This window comes from Procambarus clarkii, unplaced genomic scaffold (assembly GCF_040958095.1).
Source record: "Procambarus clarkii isolate CNS0578487 unplaced genomic scaffold, FALCON_Pclarkii_2.0 HiC_scaffold_453, whole genome shotgun sequence".
Lineage (NCBI taxonomy): Eukaryota > Metazoa > Arthropoda > Malacostraca > Decapoda > Cambaridae > Procambarus > Procambarus clarkii.
In genome coordinates, this window is record NW_027189486.1 from 10,675 (window position 1) to 22,066 (window position 11,392).

At 42.0% G+C, this 11,392-nt stretch overlaps 1 protein-coding gene across 1 annotated transcript; it reads left to right on the plus strand.

Annotated features, from left to right (window-relative positions):
* Positions 1-10,152: 10,152 nt before the first annotated feature.
* On the plus strand, positions 10,153-10,479 carry LOC138361548 (uncharacterized). Its single transcript, XM_069320818.1, has one exon. It carries the CDS (start codon positions 10,153-10,155, stop codon positions 10,477-10,479), a length of 327 nt encoding a protein of 108 aa, XP_069176919.1.
* Positions 10,480-11,392: the final 913 nt, after the last annotated feature.

The window sequence follows — 11,392 nt, forward strand, 5'->3', positions numbered from 1 at the left end:
GCATTTACAGCTCCAGATGTTGCACATAATGGTCATGGTGTTGCATTTATAGCTGCAGATGTTGAACACACCGCTCTTGATGTTGAAGGGCCCAGCACCTCACATGATGTTTCAGCAACTCTCAACATTTCCACAAAGCATAAATGTACCCAGAGCAGTGCCAAAAAACGAGTGAAGTTATTTCGAGAAGGAAAAGAAGCAAAAAAATGATAATGACAGTGGCAGTGACAGTGAAGGGAAATGTCGAATAAATCCACGTGAGTCAGTGCTAATGGTGACAGATAAGAGGCTTGAAAATTACCTAGATGACACTTGTATATTCAAGTACTGCTCAAAGGCTACGGCACGTCATAAAATTAAAATTGTGCAACATGATGTGCAAGTGACAAAAACCTGTAGTTTTTGTTATTGTAAACATACTGAAGCATTGAATGCAAATCATGAAAATCTAATATCCTTACTGTACAGCAACATGCTAAATGGCAACTGATATACATATTACCAAAGCATGTGTTCTATAAATAACATAAAATTTGTATCACATAAACCATATAACGAGATCCAGAAGAAGATAAGAGATGCTGCTAATGAGAGATGGGTACATTTGCAAGAAAACACTCGCAGTATCATATTCAGTCATTACAAAGATCATTTGGATAGACACCCCATTGATGGTGTCCTAGACATTGATGTGTCCTTTGATGGATCTTGGCATACAAGGGGCCATTATTCACAAATTGGCACTGCTTTTGTTGTGGAAATATTCACAGGGCTGTTGTGGACCACAATACTTTCTGCAAAAACTTCACCAAGTGTTCTGCGTTCAAGCGTAGAAAACAAAATGGAAAAATAACACAGGCTGAGTTTGACACTGAAATGGGTAAACATTTACCGGATTGTGACAAGAACTACAATGGAACTGCCAAAAATATGGAACCGGATGCCGCGGTATTGATGTGGGGTCGATCTCTAGACAAAAAACTCAGGTATACGACCTTGGTCGGTGATGGTGATTCTTCAGCCTTCAATAAAATTTGTGCAATGAATAATGGTGATGGACCATATGCAGACGTAAGAGTGGATAAGGCTGAGTGCATAAATCACTTCAGCAAGAGACTTGCAACACAGCTTTGTAACTTTCAGAAAACAGCTGTCGAATGGAAGGTGACAAAAGAGCCTGTCAAAAAGACCAGACGAATGTCACTGGTCAATGGGAAGGGAAAATTAACTGACAACACCATTCTGAAGTTGGCAAGTTACTTTACAAAAGCCATTAGGGATAACATCAACTAGGACTGGAAACAAATGAGGGATGCCTGCCTGTCCGGACTGTTCCATGCAACGTCGACGGATGAAAAGTCAATGCACATGCATTGCCCTAAAGGCAAAGACTCTTGGTGTTTCCACCAGCAAGACATTACAAATGAAATGACCCCACGTTCACACAAGACGATGAAAGTACATTTTCAGCTACCCAGTATTCACATGACTGAAGTCTTGAAGATATACAACAATCTTGTATCGGAGGACAACATGACCAAGTGCCTGAAGGGAAAGACTCAGAATTCAAACGAGTCTCTACACCACCGAGTTTGGAAACTCGCCCCCAAAGACAAATATGTTATTCGAGTAATGGTAGACTTCGCCATGTCAATGACAGCTGTCAACTACAACGCGGGTATATGATGGGATCTCTGACGAACCTCCTTGGTCTACCATAGAGTGACATTCGGGACCGGTACTTCAACATGAAGGACAAGAAGATGCACCACCAAGCCAAGAAAGGCCCCTGAGGAAGCTGACCCAGGCTACGGGGCAGGTCCCTACTAGTGCCATTGCAGTGCCACCTTGAGGACCCATATTTCAGACCAATTATTTTAGGTTAGTATGTTTTAGTGTTATATTTTGATATTACATCATAAATAATGGTAAATATATAACTGCTTTGAAGGTTTTTTGAAGGAACTGGGTTCTAGGCTCTTTGGGACCAACAAGGGACCCTGGAGCTGCCAGCTTTCTTTTCCAGCGCCTCAGCATGGCGATACAGAGGGGAAATGCGCACTGCATTCTGGGTTCCTGCCCGCCATCTGAGGAGCTGAAGGAACTCTACAACCTATGATAACCATCTTTGTACCCTATATGTAACTCCTTTTTTGTAACAAAGTTCAAATAAAAAAAATATATGTGTACATACAAAAGAATGGGGGTGGTAGGAGTAGATAATATTAGTGTTCAGTGAGACACAACAAGGTCTCCTCTGAATACTTTTTATTTTCTTCTCCGAGGCTATGGGTCCCCACATTGGCACCAGAGGTGGTACCCTTTTTATAACTGCTTGATTTTTTTTTATTTTTTTTATTTGTTTTTTTTTTATTTGTTTTTTATTTTGTTATCAGGCGATCTTCATGGAACTTACACACCTTACTGAAGGCATGCCTATCTACAAGGATGCAAATTTTGAATGAAATTGGTCGACATCAACCTCAGCCACAGGTGGTTGAACTTTGACCTTTATTTCCTACATGTAAGTAATTAGCAACTACATGGTTGAATTACTTTTTCATTTATTATTCAATTTACATGAAACTTGCACAATTTATGTAGAGTTTATCCCTCTACACAATTGTGTATTTTTATTTTCCTAAGTCCATTTATTGATTTTATAAATATTTATAAACATTATGTTATTGCATATTTTTGGGGGGAACTTTGAAAATTTGTATTGCACTAAATACATTTGGGATAGAAATATTCCTAAAAACCTCTATTATACAGTAATGTGATAGCTGAGTGTCATGGAAATGATTTCGGTTGACAATTGTGTTTGTTATGCAATGGTGGAAAATTTTGATAAATTGTCTAAAATATGTTTTTTTTTTCCTTCCTCTCTATTTAGGCTGCGATGCTGAAACTTGGACCAGGTGCAGCCTTTTTCACATGTAAAACATCAATAAATTTTGATTGCACTAGAACAACTTTTAATCATCCCCAATAACGCCCCCTTGTGTAATTTTCTTTGACTGTGCTGTGTGTCGTGTGTGTGTTCTGTGTTCTTGTTTTATAGTATGATGTCTGTTGTTGAGTGGTGTGACACATGGTGCGTGTGTTTTGCGTATGTTTTAAGTTGTATATATGTATTTCTTGTTTTGTTTTTGCCTTTGGTTTCAATGTGTTTCTCTGTGCACTTTTTTCGTTACTGACACCTTTGGCACGCCCCGTCAGGGTTCTGTAGCTTTTGTTTTTTGTATGTTCCCATGTATTTACATTGTTCTTTGTTTTTCACTTTTATGTTATAATGCTGTGTGTGCCCTGTTATCTGTATTATTGTTATTCTGTGTTTGTTATTCTATGCCCTCTGTGTGATGTTACTGTGTATGTTCTGTGTTGCTTTTTCCCTGCCCCGAGTCAAGTGTTGTGGATGGTCTGTGTACTCTCTCAGACGCTAAGCTCCGTAAAACTTACCCAAAGCACTAAAACTTAATTGGTGTTAGTGAGGGTTCCCTGTATGGAACCAGTTCACCAGCGGACAAGTTGTCGACTAATTCTGACCAGGAAAATGCTTTAGTTGTGTTTCCATCATTACTAACATTACAAACGTTCTATTATTTGAATGAAAGTATGATGGACAAGGTGATGTAATAGTTCTAACGCTACCCTTGTTGTAATAACCCTTTCCCTACTTCACTCAATACCCCAGCTTAACACTGTTACAGTCCAGTGTGACCCCTCACTGGACTGCCACTAATATAAGCTGAATATTAAACAAGGAGGACACAACAAGAACAGGGGTTATGAATTTATAACTAATAATTAAAATCATTAAAACACTGCCACCACCTTCCCAACCATAAATAAATGTGTCTAAATTATTGTTTCCCCAGGAAGGAAGGGACTCATTTATCATGGAACTCAAAAGGGCAAGTAAATAAATCTTAATGGATTAATACATATCTTACTGATATTATATCTTACTGAACTGAAGGGGGATTCAAGAGCAACTTTAATATTCATAAGATGGAGAAGAACACAGGAACTTTCCAAGTCAACCATCAACCACATATAAAAGTGACCAAGTAGAAAAATATATTAAAAAGGGGAATTAACTGAATACCGCTGGAACAAATATTTTTTTATTAAATAAAGCACGTAAATAAAAATCAAATTTTAAATGTCCTAACACATCCTAAGAGGCAATGGGAACATTTTGAGGTGCATTTACTGTTGTACCAAAACTCTGACAGACATTACCTTAATCCTGCAACCTCGGCTACGATGTTAAGTGGCTGCCCCCCAGATCAGGATATCTGGGCCCCAGTACACTCCAAGACACACTAACTCATCTTTTCTAAAAACGCTTACCAGTGGGACAGGCTCCCCCACTTAGTTCCTAGGCCCAATTTAACTCCGCCTATTCCAAGCATATGGCCAATGGATTTAATCACAACTGGGTGTTCTAGAAGCTTGACCAATGGCATGGACAGGCACTACCCTCGGGGACCCCGCCTCAACAGGCCTCCATGGCTTCAACCAATCAGAACCAGGCTTGACCATAAGGGTCAATTTCTCTTGACAGAAAACTGCAGTAACTGGAACAGCACCAACGACTGTTCTGTGAAAAACGTTGGCTGGGCACCAACATGTAATTTGAGAGCACAAGTTTATTGGCTCTGAGGTACTATTTCCAGTTCGTCACTGGGAAGATGGAGGGAGAGGGGAAAACGGATTGGGGGAACAAGTGACTTCAAACTGTTCATGACCACGAGGGTCAGACTGTGACAAATGGGAGGGATGACCAAAGGGAGAGGTGGCAAGTGAGGGAAGGGAAGGGGAAGAGTAAGGGGAAGGGGAAGGAGGAAGAGGAAGAGGAATGGGAAGGGGAAGGAGCTATGGTCTGCACATACCATTACAGTAAGATCATGATAGTATGTTCCTCGCCCTGCCCTAGTTACTCTGTATTATTCACTCATTTATCCATATCTAACCTATGGTATCTGTGAGAAGTTGGGTTTTTGGTCACTTCTCAGCTAACTTACATCTGTTAGGTAATAGTAGGAAAAAGCATTTTGCCTCAGAAAATGGTGGAGATGTGCACAGGGTGTGCACAAAAGTCTACCTTCCTTGGTAGTGGAGATAGACTAGTGAAATCACATCCTTTTCGAAAGGGGAAGCCTTCAGCTTTCCAAAGAAGTAACTCTCGTTGACGTAAGTATTCTGTGTGAATAGTTACAGGTTTTCCCTGAATTCTGTACCTCGGGCACCTGACAACAGAGAGAGAGAGAGAGAAAGAGAGAGAGAGGAGGCTAAGGGGACCACCTCAAGTACCAACGGCTCCACTTTGCCGGTGACGTGACGTCATCAGCATTTCCTGCCGGGTTTACTCATATTGGAAGCGGTACGAAGGCCTCTGCCGAGGCTCGTACCAGATTGGTCGAGTGCCTGGCACCAAAGGAGCCTCTGCCCGAATTCTCGTGCCAAAACTTTGCTGGTGTGAGATTCCTGCGCCTCAGGAGAGTGTTTCTGTGTGGAGGATCTGTGCTGTCGAGACGTCGGGAGGTCAGGTTCTGGCCAAGACCTTGGTTTCTCCTGCCTATATCAACCTCCAGCCAGCCCAAGTTGATTCTACGCCGCTCTGTGATCGTTGCTGTAGAATCCAGCGGTTGCGGGCTCCGTCAGAAGTTAATTCAGAAGATAAGTGAAGTCATAGCCGTCACATGAGACACCAACAGGTGCAACCGGACTGTTTCAGAGTAACCATGTGACATCGGCTTCACCTAGAGCAATCCGTCATTTCATTGCCCCGTAACAGTGAGATATAAGAATCAGGAAACGATTGTATGTGTTTGAGTGATGATCGTGATAAAATCTTCGATATTGTGAGCGTGGACTTAGATTATTTCAAGTCCTCGCAATTGTGTTCCAGGCATCCCTCGCGGCGGCCCCCTCCCCCTATATATATTCATATATATACATACATCTGTACTAGCGTGCTTTCATTCAGCCTTCAGCAATATATCACACTTGTGTTCAAAACTGGTGCATAACTGCGAGCGCGATACCAAGTTTATTAGTGGAAGAATATTAGGCGACTCTCTCCTCTATCTGTCTCGAGCACGCAGGAAACACCTCCCCGCCGTACCTCACCACCTCAGGCCCCTGGGCCTGGCGCCTCACCTCGCTCGCTACCTCTGAGCGCCGGTGTTCCAACCCGACCTCCTCCTCACTCCGTCATCTCCAGTGTGTAGTCTTCAATAAACAGCTGGAGCAGTGAGTGTGTGTATGCTTGTGAGTGTATCATACCGGTATAAATTAACGTGAGTACTCAAACATAAATTTCTCTGTATCTTCTTTTGTTGTGAAAATTCCTTGTGTTGAATTTAATTCAGCCGTCCGGTGTTCGTTCTCACTAGTTCCCCTACGGGACCGAGTTCGATTCCCCGAGGAAGCACAATAGGTAAAGACCTACTACAGCTTTTCTGTGTGAATACTGTAGCCAGTACTGTGTGAATACTGTAGCCAGTGAATACAAACAGAATACTGTTTGTGATGTGTGTATTTTACTGTGTTTAGTGTGGTTTATTGTTATACCATCACTGTGTGTTAACCCGTGTCCATGCCGTTCTGTCTTTATTTCCAGGGACCTGCTGTAAGTCCAAGTAAGACTAATTTACTTTGTGTTTATTATTGATTTATTGACACGTGAGTGTGTCAGTGTGGTGTGTTGTGTTTACTGTATTTATGTGGTCTCTGTGACCTGGTGTACTTTGGTTTAGTGTATTGTTGTTGGTCTCAGTGACCTGTATTGGTGTGTACATTATTATTACCATACTAGCAGTACCCGGCCACGTGTTGCTGTGGCTCAGCAACGCACATCACATCAACCTTCCCTGTCCCCCCAGTCCTCGCAACCATTCCCCCATCACCTCGTCCCCACCATCTCAAACTCCCCTGTGCCCTTCCCCACAATTACCCCCTCCTTTCTCCCCTCGTCCTCCGCACCATCTCTCACTTCCGTCCCCTCATCATCCCCATCATTCCCCACTCGCTCGTCTGATGCCTTCCCAAAGGGTCTGATGTTCCCATAAAAAAATCGGGAACATCAAGTGATCTGATGTTCCCATCACTGAAATATAAGAAAAACGGTTAAGAAATGAAATGAAAATATGAAAAAAAATAAAAATACACTATTCTCACAAATAGTGTGAGAATAGTTCTGTCCTTTCTGACTGAAGTTTCTTGTGACCTATTCACCACAAAAAAGGATAATCTCAGTTTCTATGCCTGAGGGTCCACCACCCTTAATTACCGTCTACCTCTAACTACTCGACAAAAAATCAGCAATTAGATCAATCACAAAATTCGAGTCCCAGACACTACTCTGCTCTCTTACCGAAATCCTTGAACATGTTAATTAAATATCCAGAAACACATTCTCAGTGTTCTCTATATCCATAAAAACTCTGAAATGCAATGCCAATCCTCACCTTAAGCGGTTCTCAGAAGGCTGTAATAGAACTCAGTCATAACACCAGAAACAAATAATTCTTTGACATTCCTAGAGTGAGGTTCAACCAAAGCAGAAATGCAATGTAAATCAAGGCCGCAACTCTGGGCAAGTAACGTTACCACCCACCGTGTCAACAACTTAGCCGCCTGTCCCACGCTATCTAGTGTACTCTATGTTCATAAATCATATTTGCTTAGTGACAACTAACTAATGTGACTTGTATCTTGTTAACTTCGTGATTAAATGTCCTTTGTTGCGGTTAAGTAAATATTGTGTATATAAGGTGTCATGTAGTAATTTCGACCCAGTAAGCGTGTGGATTTGACTTTGACTGTCACTCAACCCTAGACATTTTGAACTTATTGATTTGAGGCCAGGAGGTTCACTTACTTAGGGGAAAGTTCTACACCACGAGCCTTACTTTGGAGCATAAAATTATAACAGGGCACCAAGAACACAAGGTAGTAAAACTTCTAGTTCCTCTAGGGAAATGTATAAGACCATTATATGTATTTGTTGTGGAATCAATGCCGACAGTCCTACAAGTGACTGGTCTCGGAGCCACAGCAAGATTCAATAAACAAAATGGGGCTAATCTTAGCAGACCACCAGATAAATTCCATATACATAACAGATATTGGCATCCTTACGGGTGCTAATTAAAACAATTCATTTATCTTGGGGGAAACAAACATTAGAAATGTACTTGTTAGAGTCTACAGGAGGGAAGTTAATGTCCCGGCCAGTGTTGCGCTTTAGGGCAACAACTCCTGTTGAGCAGAAATATTCTGAAACTGGCATTGTAGCATGACTGAGCCAAGAACAATTACTCTAAGAAATCAGTCACATAATTGATGATGGACTGGAGTCAGTACATAAACAGTAGGATCTAGACTCTATAGAAAATTTTCCTGAATCACTTAACAAGAGGAAGATTAAGTACTTTCTTAAGGTTGAAATTGAGCACCAGGGGCCTCTATAGTGAGTTAATGCTTGTTGGCCCAAAAGCCACTGGTCATTGTTACACAATCCATGACCGCTGTTGATAAACCAGCAGCCAACGCCATGAACTGTACAGCTTCTCTCGACTTAGGAATATGATAAAAACCATATACAGGTACAGAAGATGGACATCTGACAAGGTGTACATCTGTTTATTTACCTGTGCAGCTACTAGATCAGTTTATAAGTAACACCTGATGTGACTGCTCAAGTTATCCCGAAGCCTATAATGCACTGGAAAAAATGTGTAAACGAAATTCATCCTATCTTGAGCTCCATGGCACGGAGGTTTGATGAAAGAAGATAGGTCTCACGGAGCTCCAAACAGTAGTCACAAAAATCAAGTCTAGAATAAATAATCAGCCGTTGACTTATATCTCAGATGGCCAGTAGTCCAGCTCACTTAATGCTTTGCCAGTCTCCGTGGTGTAGTGGTAAGACACTCACCTGGTGTTCCGCAAGCGTTTTGTCATGGGTTCGTATCCTGGCTGGGGAGGATTTACTGGGCACAAATCCTTAACTGTAGCTTCTGTTTAACTCAACAGTAAAATGGGTACTTGGTTGTAAAAACGATTCTTCGTGGGGGTCGTATTCCAGAGACCTGCCCGAGACGCTACTGGTACTAGTGGCTGTACAAGAATGTAACAATTCTTGTATATATATCTCCAAAAAAACAAAAATGTTCCATGGACCCATGACTCCAGTACCTTCCTTACCAGATGAGGATGTCAGAGATCCCTCATACGTGGGTGATTGAGTTAGTACAAGGGAACAAGCATCTCTCCAACATAATATTTAAGTGGAATGAAATATGGACATGGGAGTACCTAATCTCTCTAAGCGAGCACCATTATGGGATAACTTCCCCATATAACAAAGTTAATATACAACCTGGTGATACTGTTCTGGTGGACTTTGATGGACCAAGGACAGTTAGGAAAAGTAATATTTGTCCACCCAGACAGTCAGGGAATTTTGCGGATTGTTAAAGTTCAGTCTAAAGGAGCTACGTCCTTGAAAACACAAGACAAACTAGTACACTTAGAATCCAAAGGGGGGACTACAGATCCTGGGCAACCCACAGCATTAGCACATGAAACTCTACAAATATCAATACGGCCCATCCGTCAAAGGACAGCCGTACAGAGGTACAAAAAAAATTTGCATTTGTACTTTCAAACCGATGGGGAGTAAACGTGGTAAATTTTCGCCTTGCCTCAGTCCTAAATAATGGACTTCAAACAATCATTTCCTTCCCATAAAGATGGAAATTTTCCTTCAAAATAGAGTATAGCATGTGTGAGTTATATGGTGTGTGAGAGAGCACAAAGCTTATGTCTAGCGATTTATGGAACAAAGTCCCGCCCACCCAGGACATAGAGAATGTTTAGTCAACATATGAACATCATTTTGAAGACACCACCCCAGGAAGGCATCTATAATGGGTTCCATATCAGGATATTTTTAATTAAATCCAATAGCTATAAGCCTATCATGGTAATAGTCCAAAATAAATACATATAAACAAAAAATATTTGTTTAATCAGATAAGGGTGGTTAACGATTGTATAAATTGATCTTTAAAACAGGGTCGGGTGACTATGCCCGCCTAGGTGTGGATATAGCTAGTGTTTAGACGAGTCTACATGGCATGTGTGGTGAGTACACTTCTCTACGGCTCCGAATCCGGGACCCTGACCTCTCACCAGGAGAGACGGTTCAAAACCTTCCACATGCGGAACCTGAGACGCATCTTTGACATTACATGGAGAGACCACGTCACCAACAACACAGTACTCGAGGAAACAGGAATCCCTTCAATGTTCACTCTCCTGAAGCAGAGATCCATGCGAATGCTGGGTCATGCCACACGCATGGAAGATGGCCGCATACCGAAGGACCTCTTGTACGGAGAACTGCCAACAGGAAAGAGGCCCACCAGAAGACCTCAGCTGCGTTTCAAAGACGCCTGAAAACGCGACCCCAAGAACACGAACATCGACATCACCACTTGGGAGGCAGCAGCTGCGGACAGATCTGCCTGGAGATGCAAAAGGCAGAAAAGACTTCAGCAATTAGAGGGTGAACTGAAGAGGCAGGCTGAGGATAATAGACTTTAGAGGAGGACTCGACCACAGTCAGACTCACCCGCTTCGACGTTTGTCTGCGCTCTCAGCGGTCGGGACTGCCATCCTCAGGTTGGATTTCTCAGCCACAGCAGACGTTGCATCCAACTATACCCCCAGGGCACATCCCCATAACCCCACGGAATTGACGGATGCCTACTACTATTAGACGCTGCCATGATACTAAACACTCCACCACCAAACGCTAATTTTCAGCCGTTTTTATTCCCGAGGACCTTAGTATAGTGGTTTAAACGTCATATAAAACTGATTAAAGTTCTCATAAACCGTTTAAAAATGATAGGTATGGAAATATAAAATACCAGTGTGAAGTGGGATGTGCAGCCACAGTTGATGGAGCTCGCAGACACCCTCACACCAAAACACCAGAACACACTATACACCAGTGTATATCATATCAAACTGTTTAGCTACTCCGTGGACAGGTATTGTGGTGAAATAACTTAACTATAAATGAACTAAATAATAAACAAACCAAACAATAAACAACTCGTCACCAGTAGGAAACACCACGTGCTTCAAGCTGTGCGATTTCAGCAGTTTAGGATACCCATAGACCTTTGCATGACCTATTAAAACAGTATAAACATTGAGATACACTGTTTAAAGTAAACTAAGCGTGCCAAACCTTAGAAAAACAATAGTTAAGTGAAGTGTGTGGCCACACCGAAGGCACTCCAGCAAAGGAGCCAGTCACCATTATGCCAAATCAAGACCACCTCATTAGTTAACTCCATAA

Bases quoted from the DNA above. Each gene is read 5' to 3' on its own strand.
- LOC138361548 (XM_069320818.1), top strand. From the start codon at position 10,153: ATGGCATGTGTGGTGAGTACACTTCTCTACGGCTCCGAATCCGGGACC.